A 16,178-nucleotide genomic window follows, 5' to 3' on the forward strand; every position below is an offset into this window, starting at 1 on the left:
TCTGTCTACAGTTGGCCAGACAGACATTTTCGTGTCTACCCAGGTTCATACACGTACTGCTATTCAGTCTGTATCAGGGAGATGAGCATTTCTGAGCTTTAAATATTGAGTAAGATTTTCATTGCAACTAACGCCGCGCCGCGCCGCGCTGCGCCGGTACCGTACGAATGAAAGTCGTACAAATAGGTGGAATTGATTATACACTAACTGTGTAGGCCATACAATTTTATTGTTTGTATTTGAATGTTAAAAATGCTATAACTAAATAAATAATTACTGTCTATTCGGCATAAGACCGTTTTAATTGTTATACAACCATTGCGCTTAGATTGGTCCTTGGAACTTATTCCAATTATTTAGCTCGTCCAAAGTTATTTGTTTTATATAATTGTAAATAAATATAGAATTTTTTGTAGATGGTGTAATATTTTCCGGCCTCCATTTTTTCAGCTTCATGAGTTCTATTTATATTATTTTACTTCTTAAAAAATATATTCGGTGGCTGATGAATTTAAAAATTAATATTGATTTTGAGGTCAGAAAGTAATGAAAGATTTTACGTAATACCCACGACTAAAGGATATAAATACAATAGTGGAAGTAGCTTATCACGACACCCTAACATTATTGGTGTGCGCTTGAGTTTTAAAACAGTACAAACACAACAGTCCTAATACGCTAATAAACCGTTTCGTCCCGGAAGAAAGCAAGTTTAGTTATAGACTATTGATATTGATACTATTGATATGATTTTACAGTGGACTATCAGTATGAACTGTGCAATATAAACTGTAAGTTTCGTCCCGGAAGAAAGCAAGTTTAGTTATACACTATTGATATTGATACTATTGATATGATTTTACAGTGGACTATCAGTATGGACTGTGCAATATAAACTGTAAGTTTCGTCCCGGAAGAAAGCAAGTTTAGTTATACACTATTGATATTGATACTATTGGTATGATTTTACAGTGGACTATCAGTATGAACTGTGCAATATAAACTGTAAGTTTCGTCCCGGAAGAAAGCAAGTTTAGTTATAGACTATTGATATTGATACTATTGATATGATTTTACAGTGGACTATCAGTATGAACTGTGCAATATAAACTGTAAGTTTCGTCCCGGAAGAAAGCAAGTTTAGTTATACACTATTGATATTGATACTATTGATATGATTTTACAGTGGACTATCAGTATGAACTGTGCAATATAAACTGTAAGTTTCGTCCCGGAAGAAAGCAAGTTTAGTTATAGACTATTGATATTGATACTATTGGTATGATTTTACAGTGGACTATCAGTATGAACTGTGCAATATAAACTGTAAGTTTCGTCCCGGAAGAAAGCAAGTTTAGTTATAGACTATTGATATTGATACTATTGGTATGATTTTACAGTGGACTATCAGTATGAACTGTGCAATATAAACTGTAAGTTTCGTCCCGGAAGAAAGCAAGTTTAGTTATACACTATTGATATTGATACTATTGGTATGATTTTACAGTGGACTATCAGTATGAACTGTGCAATATAAACTGTAAGTTTCGTCCCGGAAGAAAGCAAGTTTAGTTATAGACTATTGATATTGATACTATTGATATGATTTTACAGTGGACTATCAGTATGAACTGTGCAATATAAACTGTAAGTTTCGTCCCGGAAGAAAGCAAGTTTAGTTATACACTATTGATATTGATACTATTGGTATGATTTTACAGTGGACTATCAGTATGAACTGTGCAATATAAACTGTAAGTTTCGTCCCGGAAGAAAGCAAGTTTAGTTATACACTATTGATATTGATACTATTGGTATGATTTTACAGTGGACTATCAGTATGAACTGTGCAATATAAACTGTAAGTTTCGTCCCGGAAGAAAGCAAGTTTAGTTATACACTATTGATATTGATACTATTGGTATGATTTTACAGTGGACTATCAGTATGAACTGAGCAATATAAACTGTAAGTTCTACATATTTTTGAAGAGCCTAATAAAAGTATTTTACATTGCCGATGGCCACGATGCCTGTAGCGTCACATCGAATGTTAGTGAGGTTTATATAGTGGGATCCCGCACTACTGTGTACACTGTAATATTCTGCTCGTTTCTTTTTTTTATTAATTAATTTATAAATAACGTTTCGTGCCGTGATTTAAGGCAAGAACAGTCTTAAAAAGAAAACATGCCCTTAAAAATTAGGTTTTTCTTCTACCCCATTATATAACTGTTGTTTAAAATTGCGACTGGCGTCTCCCTGAAGTACTTACGCAGCAATCTCATCGATTCTTAATAACTAATTTGAACAATTTACTGAATTTTAGCAAAGCTACTTTCTTCATTGAAATGTAAAATTGTATCCGTTAGTCTGTCCGTACGATATCTCGAAACCGTAGAGCTAAAATATTTGGTAAATCCAAATAGAGTTATTTTAATAAAAGAGTAGATAAAGTTGTGTATCCCCAATCATGTCAAGTCAACGGGAAAAAACAATGCTGAGCTAACCATTTTAAATGTATTTTTATTATTTTTAAATTAAGATACCTGAACATGTGTGTACATAATCAAGACCTGTAAATTTGGCTGTACCTCCTGCTGAATTCTACTTATGTAGATTTATATACTTATATATTATGCAAAAGTACAAATGTATCAAGAGAACTATTGATGTTAATGATAAATTATTATCCTAGCCGACTTTACTACAGAATCCCGACACTCATAACATAACAAATAACTACACGCCCTGAGCACAAGTGTACTTAGGATCTAAAGATAAGGACCTAAAGACCTTGAATACTAACAGGTATATATATATATATATATATATATATATATATATATATATATATGTGTGTGTGTGTGTGTGTGTGTGTGTATATATATTGTACGCGTTGGGAGAAAGGCAAACATGTTATATAATATACTTGAGTTAGTATGCAGAATTTCAGAATTCAAGTAGAGATGAGTTGATCGTTAGATGGATAAGATCGAGGTAAAATACACTCAACTTAGTATTGTATAAATATATAAAAGTCCAATATGACGTAAGTATTATAATTAATAACGCGTTATATAAACTTGGTATACATGGGGATATTCTTTAAACTAATTTTAATGTTTAATGGTTATTTGGATTCTATATTGAATGACTCGTGGGCCTTTTTGGTTCAGTATTATCGTTGTCATTAAATTAATTTGATTAAATTCGATAAGCCTCCCATAGTTTTTAATATTATACAATGAACGTGCATTTTGTACTAAGTAGGACTTCTGAGAAATGCTATTGCAGTATCTTATTCGTTATGTTTCTAATTTTTAGCTTATTTATTTGGCAAATTCCTTTCAATTCGTTCGTTAGTAGTGTAGCACGAAGGTGAATACACATTTGGAGTTTTATGCATATAAGTGTGATATTTAGAATAAATACGGAAACATAATATTTTGTAGATGAAGGTGCAGCATTCTGTTAACATAAGATCCACTACCCTCTGCGTCCACGTATAACCTCTCACACCTTTCTTAGAAATGGTATCCACCATCTTTCTCTGCTCTTCACGTTTCGTGATAAACGAATTTATATTTTAGCCGCTACCCACGTCGGCGGTCGGTGGACCTGATCCTGGTTCCCTGCTCGAGTGTGGGGTAATCCCTGAACGAAGGTGGCGAAGCTAATCCGAGTGGTTGGTAGAACTGGATTCCTACGCGGTGGTCCACTTCGGGGCGATTGAGATTCACCATCACGTCTACTTTAGTTTTCCATGAGCCAGTTCGATTTCGACTGGCCACTTTAACTGGTTTCGTCAAAAACACTATACTGTGATATGAAGAACATGACATAGACCATTGCATGTTATAATATTCTGATTTACTTCTGTGAAAATTCAAAGACCACCAAACTAGAACACAGATGTCAAATTCAACTTTTGGGAAAACCCAAACTCTTCATTATCCTTTAAGAAGTAAATAACCTTATGTTAGATTAAACTGAGCTCTAAGCAGTTGTGCTTAATCTAATAGGACATTCGATTCTGATCAAAAAATAGTCTTGGTTGGAATACTGGCCTATAGACCCCCATTAATCTCTTGGTTTGTGTTTCTTTTAGTAAATTTGAATTTTTTCTTCCACTGGTTGACCAATCGTTCTTTAGTACCACACAACTCCGTTACTGCTCTTGTAACATCCACGCGCTACTACGCTTAGGCTAAGTTACAATTATGTACATCAACTACATTGACAAATATCCTGGAAAACTTACAGCGTACGTTGAGGTCGGTTTAGTATTAGATCATAAAGACAAATTAATTATACGATCAAGTGAAATCTTCATCACAAAGAAATATATCTGATAAAATGATCAATTTTATTCTTTGTTGAAAACTAAATGAAAGTCCCCTGTGACAGTAAACGATATCCAACGTTTCATCACGGGTTTAGCGACCATTGTCAAGAGCGCAGTGGTTAATAGTGTTAATTAAGGAGGCCTGCGCGGCGCGCAGAAGAGCGGTTCCTATTGTGGACATGTGGATTGTAGGACCGGGACTAGTTCTGCTGCTGCCGGCCGGTCTGTCCTCCTCGCACACCCGAGCTGTCATAACACCGCTGCCGGACCGTCTTAGTTACATTTAAATATCCTCCCGAGTTACTCGCACTGTACAGGCACAAGTTAGGTTCCTATTGTGGACATGAGGACTGTTAGGACCGGGACTAGTTCTGCTGCTGCCGGCCGGAGTCTGTCCTACCTCGCACACCCGAGCCTGTCATAACACCGCTGCCGGACCGTCTTAGTTACATTTTAAATATCTCCTCCGAGTTACTCGCACTGTACAGGCACAAGTTTAGGGTTCCTTATTGTGGACATGAGGACTGTGAGGACCGGGACTAGTTTGCTGCTGCCGGCAGTCTGTCCTTCCTCGCACACCCGAGCTGTCATTAACACCGCTGCACGGACCGTCTTAAGGGCCCCATTACACTGCGGAGTTCTGGCTCGCGAGCCTGGCCTACGACTCGCCTAGAACGTATGGACCATATCCGTCAGGTGTATGGACAATAAAGAGCCGAGCCGAGTTCAATGATTCAGGCGAGCCGTGCGGATCCGCCACTGCTTGCCGTGCCGGCTCGGCTCGGGACTTCGGCCTCGAGCATCAGTTCGCCAGTGTATGGCGCATTACGTTATACGGACTCGTGCCCCACCACCGAAAAAATTATGTTCATTACGTTTCACTACTGTAGGGACCAAACGTTACGCACCAATCGTTCCGCCAAGGGTAAGGTTGTTCTTTGTTTGTTCTTTGTAGTTAACAATGGCTGACTTTCAAAGTTATTTATGAGCCTGGATTTTTTACAACATTTATTGGAAGAGTATCGAAATTTTGCCGATGTTTAATAAGCATTTATTATGTAGACCGCCCGGTAGCCAGGGAAAATCGGAGAGTAGCAGTGAGGGCGATTCCTCTGGTGATATAGCCGTTTCGCAGTGTAGTGTCTTTTTTGTTTATAAGCGGTTTAACCTTTGGTTCCAAAACAATTTGTTTGTTAGAACTTTCGAGCTGACATCCTTATACTGTTCTGATAGTTCTTGGCGACTACTCATTCCTAACAAAATTCAATAAAGTCATCAGTGACTAATTCTCTCTTCTATTTAGTAACCAATTACTTTAGATGGTACCACATTACCCTTTTCTTCCGTTTATTCTTAAATACACCTATCTCATCATAATCACTATGACCGCAGCTGCAAACAAATTATTCGAAAAAACTCATGTTTGCAACTGGGCGAGCAAGATACGTAGGTGTGATGGTGAATAATCAGCGGGTCCTGCTGGCGAGCTAGGCTCGGGCGTAGCCAGGCTCGCGAGCCAGACTCGCATGGGGGATTGGGGCCCTATAGTTACATTTAAATATCCTCCCGGAGTTACTCGCACTGTACAGGCACAAGTTTAGGTTCCTATTGTGGACATGAGGGAACTGTAGGACCGGGGAACTAGTTTTGCTGCTGGCCGGCCGGTGTCTGTCCTCCTCGCACACCCGATGCTGTCATTAACACCGCTGCCGGCACCGTCTTAGTTACATTTTAAATTTCTCCCGAGTTACTCGCACTGTACAGGCACAAGTTAGGTTCCTATTGTGGACATGGAGGGACTGTAGGACCGGCGACTAGTTCTGCTGCTGCGCCGGACCGGTCTGTCCTCCTCGCCACACCCGGAGCTGTCATAAACCACCGCCTGCCGGTCCGTATTAGTTTACATTTTAAACATCCTCCCGAGTTACTCGCACTGTACAGGACACAAGTTAGGTTCCTATTGTGGACATTGAGGACTGTAGGGACCGGGACTAGTTCTGCTGCTGCCGGCCGGTCTGTACCTCCTTCGCACAACCCAGAGCTGTTCATATACACCGCTTGCCGGACAGTCTTCTTAGTTTACATTTTAAATACCATCCTCCCGAGTTTTACGCGCACTGTACAGGCACAAGTTAGGATTCCTATTGTGGAACATGACGGACTGTTGGACCGGGACTTAGGTTCTTGCTGCTGCCGGCCGGTCTGTCCTCCTCGCACACCCGAGCTGTCTTAACACCGCTGCCGGAACCGTCTTAGTTACATTCTAAAAACTTCCTCTTCTGAGGTTCACGCACTGTTACAGGCACAAGTTAGGTTACCTAATTGTGGACATGAGGGACTGGTAGGACCGGGACTAGTTTCTGCTTGCTGCCGGCCGGTCTGTCCTTCCTCGCACACCCGAGCTGTCATAAACCACGCTGCCGGACCCGTCTTAGTTTTTTAACAATAAATTTTTTTTTTTATATATCCTCCCGAGTTACGCGCACGGAACAGGCACATGTTTAGGTGCCTATTGTGGACATGAGGACTGTAGGACCGGGACTAGTTCTGCTGCTGCCGGCCGGTCTGTCCTCCTCGCACACCCGAGCTTTCCATAACACCCCCGCTGGTCCGGACCGTCTTAGTTACATTGTAAAACAATCCTCCCGGAGTTCCACGGCACTGTACAGGCACAAGTTAGGGTTCCTATTGTGGACATGAGGGACTGTAGGACCGGGACTAGTTCTGCTGCTGCCACGGCCGGTCTGGTCCTCATCGCATACCCGAGCTGTACATAACACCGCTGCCGGTACCGTCTCTTAGTTACATTTTAAACTATCCTCCCGAGTTACGCGCCACTGTACAGGCACAAGTTAGGTATCCTATGTCGTGGGGGGGGACATGAGGACTGTAGGACCGGGACTAGTTCTGCTGCTGCCGGCCGGTCTGTCCTCCTCGCACACCCGAGCTGTCATAACACCGCTGCCGGACCGTCTTAGTTACATTTAAATATCCTCCCGAGTTACTCGCACTGTACAGGCACAAGTTAGGTTCCTATTGTGGACATGAGGACTGTAGGACCGGGACTAGTTCTGCTGCTGCCGGCCGGTCTGTCCTCCTCGCACACCCGAGCTGTCGTAACACCGCTGCCGGACCGTCTTAGTTACATTTAAATATCCTCCCGAGTTACTCGCACTGTACAGGCACAAGTTAGATACAGCTGAGTAGCAGCACTAGGGCAATATTTGGTTTTACATTCAGGTACACGTTTGATCCATTATACGGTGACAATAACACAAGATAGGATAGAATATAATATTTTTATATTCGCTGGCGAGATCCTTCTTTTCTGTATTGATAACTACATATGCATTTACAGCTACTCATACAAACAATGCAATTTTTTTATCAAGTTAAACGAAATATTAATAATGATTAAGGTCACCTCTGTCATTATCTGACGATCTTGAGATCAGTTTTAGTCTCAGGTGTTGTCAGGAAATTACACAACACCCTCTGAACCATTGGCGTACTTAGGATTTTCCGAAGAGAGAAGGATGGTTAACCAGCGAGAATATAAAATAAACCTTTGAGGTGACGGAGTAACCTTCAGTACAACACCAGACTTAATGGTTTTAGAATCTACTTCAAACCGTTTTAAGTAATCTCATGAATTATTTTGTTAAAATTAGACGACCAGGTGCGAGTAAGGGCGAACAGTGTGGATAATCCCATATAAATTTGATTATGAGGACATTTTCCTAGGTTTCTTATCTCTCTTTTTTCTGTTTACCTTTATTCCTTTACCTTATCGGTGACAATATATTCACTTGTTATATCTTCTATACATTATAGGAACAACACTATTAATTAATCTACTGAACATGTAGTTCCATTGTTTTCAGTGTATTTCAGTTTCAGGTTCCTGCTGACAATTTAGATTTGAAGATTGTTCTTACCGAAAATGTACCATAAGAGACAAATAAAATATGTAGATGAGAAAGAAACCAGTAAAGTAGGTTCACGCCTAATTTCTAGTTCCCGATCTCAGAAGCTGTACAGGTCCAGGGCGACAAGACGTTAGTCCGTGCCGGGCCAGAACCGCGTTTCACTCCCCATTACATTTATCAGGACCGTCTTCAGCACAGTTTACGCCACCATTTGCCCGTGACAAGGCAGTGAACGCGGAAATCTGCGGTATCGCCGGTTTACATCATCTATTTCGTTTCGGACGGACCGAACAGGTCGGGAACATGTTTGATCGGTGTACAGGTTTAATTTGTTGTGGTGTCCGTCCCGCGGTCAGACATTCGATCGTCACGCCTTGTATTATGTTTGTAAACATTATCCAGATGGTACAAACTTTCTAGTCAGTAGTCCGGTTTCTCTCGACCCTTCACACTCGAGGATTTGTTAAGGTGACACCTGACGTGTGTTGCCTACCTCTCCCCTCCCTCCCCCTCCCTTCAGCCACACAATAACATGGGCTTTACAGTCCTCTCAGTCCAAACTGTTATGGTTAATTGCGAAATAATAAATGTTTACGTTAGCGAAAACTGAAGTGTACGATCGCCATCACAGTAACGTTCATAACCGGAATGTTCAATATATACCCAACGGAAAAAACACATCTACGATTCGCATTCCTCATCCATTCGTCTCAAAATTCACACATATCTTCTTTTCAAATTACATTACATAACATTAGTGTAAAAAATCAAAACCTTACTAGAAGACGTTCTGAGTAAATCAAATCTTTACATGTTATGTAAAATACTTATTTGTAACCATTTTGTATGTTGCCTTTATAAGAACTGTTTCGTGTCCTGTAATTTGTGGGTGACTTTGGATTCAAACTTAAAGTAAACATGTTTTATTGAAGGAGAAGGTCTTGTTATTGGTAAAAGCCATTGCAGTAAAAGAACCACACACATTCTTTAAATTCCAAATACTTCCAATTCCAAATGTATTTGAAAATACTTTAAACTTAATGTACGAGGGCCTTTTAATATCAACGATGCCATCGTCAGGTATAAATCATTGGACAATTGTGTAATTCCTTTACCACAATGTTAAAAATTATTAACTGAATCTCATACTTAAATCATGTACAACACATGTAGTATAATGTGAAACAATTACAAAATGAAACAAGTAGTGGCCCTTGTTAAACACGATATCTAGTCTTATAATACCATTGTGGTCCGACCTAACTGTGACTTCTGCTCCTCAGGTGACGGACACGAACGACAACCCCCCGGTGTTTACGGAGGCTTCCTACTCTTTCGACGTGACCGAGAACTCCAGCCGAGGATCCAGGGTCGGCCAGGTGGTCGCTCACGACGAAGACCAGGGAGTCAACGGTCTGGTGACCTACACCGTCATCTCGGACTGGGCCAACGACGTGTTCTCGCTGCACCCTCAGACCGGGATATTCACCCTCACCGCCAGGCTCGACTATGAGGAGGTACTGTTATCTACCAGCAACAACATTCTATATGGGTGGCTTATGAGGGAACGAAAAGGTTCTCTTGGGTGTAAAAGATTATTTTAATTAATTAATGATTAATTTCTTAGTATTTAAGTTCTTGACGTGAACTTGTACAATAGTTTGCATAATTTTATATCTTCTTCTTTCGTAAGACAAGAAAGCAATGCGATCGGTTTTATTAAATCCGAAAACAGACAGTTATGTTTTTCTGTTGAGAGCATATGTATGTAGATGTACATACAGTATAGAATAATTTACGAAACTGTTTTATATTATAACAAGGACATCTTAAACATTTCTCTCTGATGTTTGTAGGTCAAGGAGTAAGGAAGGAATAACGTGGAACTTGAATTTTAATATGAAATTTGAGAACACAAGGTGTGGTTTTGGCCACTATTGTACTGGTAGGAGAATATGATTCAGTTCTATTTCACCGTTTTCATTATTAGGCCAAATTGTGACCGCAGTAAACGTAATTTTACTAATATAACAATATTATTGACTGAGCGTTAGCAAAGCCTATCAGTCGGGTGGTTGCAAACATTTAAATTCTGTCTGTCTGTCCGCACGGTATCTCAAACTTGCCGACCAACTTTAAATTTTGCATGAAACCACGGCAAATCTTATCACGTGACACGTAGTATGGCATACATCTTGTAGATAGGGAAGACTTTGTTTTGATAACACTAAGTGAACTATATGTTTTAACGAACATTGTTGTCATAAAGACCCTTGAACTTTTATTCAACACGTGTTATATTTATTTATACATGTTTCCAGAATTGAATTATGATGCTGTACTAAGGAATAATGTACAGTGACAATCGATCCCAGTGGATTTCTCGTTTCTTGTACTCAAATCGCATTACAGAGCAGTGATATTTATGCGTATCATACATGTTTCCAGAATTGAATTATGATGCTGTACTATGGAATAATGTACAGTGACAATCGATCCCAGTGGATTTCTTGTTTCTTGTACTCAAATCGCATTACAGAGCAGTGATATTTATGCGTATCATACATGTTTCCAGAATTGAATTATGATGCTGTACTATGGAATAATGTACAGTGACAATCGATCCCAGTGGATTTCTTGTTTCTTGTACTCAAATCGCATTACAGAGCAGTGATATTTATGCGTATCATACATGTTTCCAGAATTGAATTATGATGCTGTACTATGGAATAATGTACAGTGACAATCGATCCCAGTGGATTTCTTGTTTCTTGTACTCAAATCGCATTACAGAGCAGTGATAATTATGCGTATCAAAGGTGATCGTAATACCGATAATGGATGTTGTATCTGTATATCGGTAATACTTATCTTAATACCTTCCTTGAAATAGCGTTATTTTGTCATAAATATCAAATACCTTCACACGCTCATTATGTCGCAGTCGCACATATCCATAAATTATAAGGTTCAAGGATACACATAAGTAATGCAATGGGGGAATCTAGTCTGGAGGTAACCTACAAGATCGCAGTGTTTATGTCTTGTAACGGAATATAAACCATATAATTTTTAAACGTTTTTGATTATTGTCTTGACGTTGGGTACTCGAATTTGTGAATGTGTGTACCATCAAACACGACTTGTCGGCAACTCGGGTCCCAGCGCTGAATGTCTGCAACATTAATTCAAACCAGGGCATCCGCCGTCTTCTTTTTCCTCCGATTCCGAGTATCCACCGGGTGTGGAATAGCTAGTCCGGTGAGACAACCCTATAAATCCCGGCCGGAGAAACGGTAGCCTAACCTCCTCGGCCATATTTCCTCTTATAATTAGCACACGCGGACGCTACCGGAATGTGTCAAAATTCCACCTCGTCTGACAGTTTTCTTATTAAAACTGATTACGCTCTTGAGATACTCAATTTCGGGCGGTCGTAGTACAGTTACACGTGAAGCCCCCCTCCCCCCCGGACTAGGCGGGGTTATTTGTTTTGTGGCGAGGAAATGTATTCTGTTCGCTGTGACGTGTCGGGTTTCGTCAGATACTCGGCTCATTCCACCTGTCTTCGGCCCAGTTCCGACGTGAAACGTTTCTCTGATCAAATATTATTTGATTCTCCCCATCACTTGTTTTCTATATCTTCACTGTGGAAAAATAGTTTTATATTAATAAAAGTGTAGTGAATGACCATTACATTTAATTGGAACGATTTTAAATGTTAAATGCAATATAGGTGTCATACATTTATAGAAATTAATTTGTATTGACTTTTCAATAACTGAGGTGTCATTACTGATTCATTCTCGTATCTGAAAATCTCTCCAATTATATCGCTGTCGTACAGACGAGAGTCCACACTCCGTACGTGTTGTCCGATGACTCATCAATAGCAGACAATACTTAGTGAGGGCTATAATTCATATCGTATACTCCATACAACCTAGTCACGAAAAATTAAAACGTTGTAGTGAAATTAATTTTTATTGTTTAGTACCGAGTAATGAGTGACACCGATTTGTGCTTACGATTGGCTTTCCCTCTATTAACAAACGGTCAATTGAAGTGTTCGAAACTATTCTATTATCTCGATACATTACTTACGAGTTTTATGTGGAATGTCTTTGTTTTGGTAATAATGGTAGGTAGGCCTATATTTCGAGAACCGCCTGAAGTTCATTAACATTATACAGTAGTATCAAAGTTTCTGAAGTGATTTGAGTTTCTATGTCGGCAGGTGGAAAGTATGACCTTGAAAGTTTCCCGCCGAGTGATCGCCATCACTCTCAATTAACACCGCGGAGTGACCGAGCGCGGCGCGGCGCGGCGGCTGTAAGAATGCCGCGTACGTCGTGCCTTACCCTAACAAGAGTCCATCGCCAATCAGTGGAGGAATTATTCTGACTATTGTTGCGGGGAAAGCTGTAGACCGGAGCCGAGCCGACCGAGAAGACAGCGTCATAGACAACTCTGCCGCGGAATCGATGGAAGTGATGTATCTGCCAGGCCGGCCGGAGTAGGCGACTTTGAACCCACCGGCTCGCCCAGAGCCTCGCATCGTCGCACAGATAAACAATAGTATTTACGACACGGCTCATCTTAACAATTTCGATTTCAATTCTAATCGGCGTAAACATTTGTGCTATCTGTCTACGCCCCCAAAACACTCTTCCTTGACTGATATCCGAGGAATCTTCTTTCTTTGACATCTTGCGAGTTGCCAAACGTTGACGTCCAAGGTACCGGAATCCCTTGGCACTTTCATGGCAAACCAGCTAAGATATAATCTAGCAGGTTTTATATTCTTCATATGTGTAAAATAATTTTAAAATAAAGATTATAATAATCATTAAAACATTTAATAACTAGGATTGTACATAATTCGATTCTTTGTTAGCTCTACACTACATCTCTGTCATTAAATTAATCAATTGAATAGTGTTTGCCAGAACATTAGAAAATGTACATCAATCATCAAGATCACTACTAACATTTTAATATAAATAAGTCACAGCCAAACTAGAAAACAATTTGTCTTAATACGTAGTAGGGATTGTGCCCATTCTTTACTGTTGTTCCATTACCTCATGTTCTTCTTTCAGTTAGTCACTCGGTAAAGACACATCCCGTGCACTTTATGACGTGCCACCATGATCCAAGTCGTTGAGGCGAGGCGGCATGTTTTTGAAACCGACAGTAGCGAGCGAGGAGCGAGAGTCCACGCTGTGTACGTTTTCCCCAATATCTCATAAATATCAGACAATTAGTAAGAGCTATTATCTGTATTTTACTGATTATTTCAATGCCTCAAGTCTACCCTTAGTCATTCACTTGGCAAAGGCAGATCCCGTGCACTTTATGACGTGCCACCATGATCCAAGTCGTTGAGGCGAGGCGGCATGTTTTTGAAACCGACAGTAGCGAGCGAGAGTCCACGCTGCGTACGTTTTTTCCAATGTCTCATAAATATCAGACAATACGACTACGACGAAGCCCAGACAAGTTCCTATTTCTGGTTTCCTCGATCGCGAACTCGTACGCCGCACGGGCGTGGACGCGACGGGCGCTACCGCTCTGGACACGCCGTGATATATGATTTACCTGTAGTGAGGAGTCACCCCCCTTATGGCAGGCGAGACATGCAATATTTATGAGATCACCGGTTGTGACCTTCCACGGCGAGTGATCGGCAGTCACTCGACCCCAGGCCGTCCAGGTGTTGTGCTCCGGCGATTGTAATTGGAAGACTCATTCCGTGTCCACAGTGGGTTTACTGTAATACCGGATACCACCGACCGCTAAGAGGGAGATTTTCGTCTCACCCAGCTGTTTGACTGTGGCAGCATCGACAAATAACAATAACAACATCGCCTTAACAGGTGGAAAAGTCTTGAACTTCTTACGTTGAAAAAATAATTTGATCTTGAGCATCAATGTACGAATTTACTCATCATCATCATCGAGTCGTAGATGATCCAAAATATTCAATCTGCCTTTTTTTTATTTAAGTTCAAACCAATTTAAATTCCTAAATATTTAGATCTTTCATTTCATCGGAGTTCGCTATAATTGAAAACTCAACATCCTATCCGTTCTCGCGATGTACTCAACATGGGGAACATTCTTCACGAGGTAGTCGAATGGTGACGAATCATCGGGTCACGGATCATATCTGACGGACAGGACAGAATCACGCGAGCGGCGCGGCGGTAGTGACGAATGCTTCACCGAGCCACAGTGGCTGCCGAGGTATTTAAATTATCGAATTTAAAGTGGTTCAACAAGAATCCCCGATCATTAGACCTCCCAAGAAATAAATCGGAGCCGATATTATCCATGTCTATATAAATTAAGAACATAAATCGAGCACCGGTTGGGAGCGGTGTGGTGACAGCGACATTAGGTTCCGCACAGCATGTTTTTGTGCTGTGAAATGTGGGCAGTGCAATTTATAATGTGGACGATGCAAATTTCATTAACAGCATTCGGTTTGGTACGAACCTTGCTCGCTTTTTACACTTTTGTACTGAACCTAAACGATGGGCTAACTCTTCTATACCCAGGTGTATGTGGCAGTCCGCATAGTTGTAAAATGGAATACACGATTTTTCTGTCACGTTTACAACAGTTAGTCACGTACAATTAGTATAGAACCATTATGGTTTTGCTTTGTACATCAGCTAGTGACGCATTTACGGTCGTATGAATGGATAAATTGGGAAGAAGAAGAAGAAGAATAAGCCGATGTTCTACCAGGAGGATGGAACGTGACGATCTGGTCAAGGAGTTTTTCACGAATCGCTGACAAACTCGTTCCCGCGAGATGCTCCGGGTCTGTACCGATTCCCAGAGATTATCGGCGGCCCATTCACGGGCCACTTTTAAACGGCGACTCACACGAACGAGCTAAAAAATGTTCTAATTTGCAATCCGAGGCCGCGGGCCGAGCACGCGGGCACGCAACTCTGGGAGAGCGGCGGCGGCGAGCCGCGGCGAGGGCGAGGGCGGAGAGACTAACATATGCCCGGCCCCCGGCCATCGTGTCCTCGGATTTCGGACAAGATTCGATCACAATCTGGGCAGCCCGTATCGCATGAGGAATCGTTGTTCGATACTGTCTAAATTACGTCCGGACACGGTCGTCCGGATCGACCAGGTGCCCTTCTTTGTCCGGTAAAACCACCGCCGTAAGTTTAGTTAATCAGTAATAGTTGTGTGCTCGGAATTAATTTGCCCCGTTCGGAATCCGGCTCCGGAGATAGGACATCGGGTTTTTATGAGGAAGGTAAAAAAACTTCTTTTTTTACACTGAAAAAGGCGAATGCTTCCTAAAAGGTGAAGACGGATTCGATGCCGGATTCGTCCGACTCTATTGACTCAGTGCGCCGGCCAGAGATCTGCCGCCGTAGTCGTGGGCTGCAAGGGCCGATATGCGGTCAAGGAGGTGCTAGCATACGCAATGAACTGGAGGCGATGTATTAACAGAAAGTGGGTCTATTATTTAATGTTAGCCCCGGTGTAATATGTTCTATTAACGGTGGAAGCTTGCCAAGCCGAGCACTTACAACGTGCCGGTTCTGGTTTCTCGTGTAACAACCGTATTTATATATAAAACTAATCAAAACAGCTCCGTAACACCGTTTCTGATAAAGAAATAAGGAAGTACAAATTGTCCACTCATGGCTACTGTCCAAGACAAGCATTTTCCCGTCCGCACAAGGTTATTTGTTACGTTGTTTTTTGTCCCGTAGTGCATTGTGTTTTGATTCTAACGGTCAATTTAACAAGAATAAATTGAACGTTCCTTGAATTCTGCATACATAGTTTCCGAGAAACATATGATAATGACGGGTGCACCGAATTTGAACGCCCGGTCTCTGTACATTACTTAGATTATACATT

At 41.1% G+C, this 16,178-nt stretch overlaps 1 protein-coding gene across 1 annotated transcript in view; it reads left to right on the plus strand.

Moving 5' to 3' along the window:
• The window catches only part of LOC124356560 (cadherin-related tumor suppressor), a 428,185-nt gene that overhangs the window by 335,532 nt on the left and 76,475 nt on the right, over window positions 1-16,178 (plus strand). The window contains 1 exon segment of the mRNA XM_046807631.1: window positions 9,560-9,793. Within this exon segment, the coding sequence (XP_046663587.1) occupies window positions 9,560-9,793 (234 nt within the window).

The sequence above is a fragment of the Homalodisca vitripennis genome, chromosome 3 (genome assembly GCF_021130785.1).
Source record: "Homalodisca vitripennis isolate AUS2020 chromosome 3, UT_GWSS_2.1, whole genome shotgun sequence".
Taxonomy (NCBI): Eukaryota; Metazoa; Arthropoda; class Insecta; order Hemiptera; family Cicadellidae; genus Homalodisca; species Homalodisca vitripennis.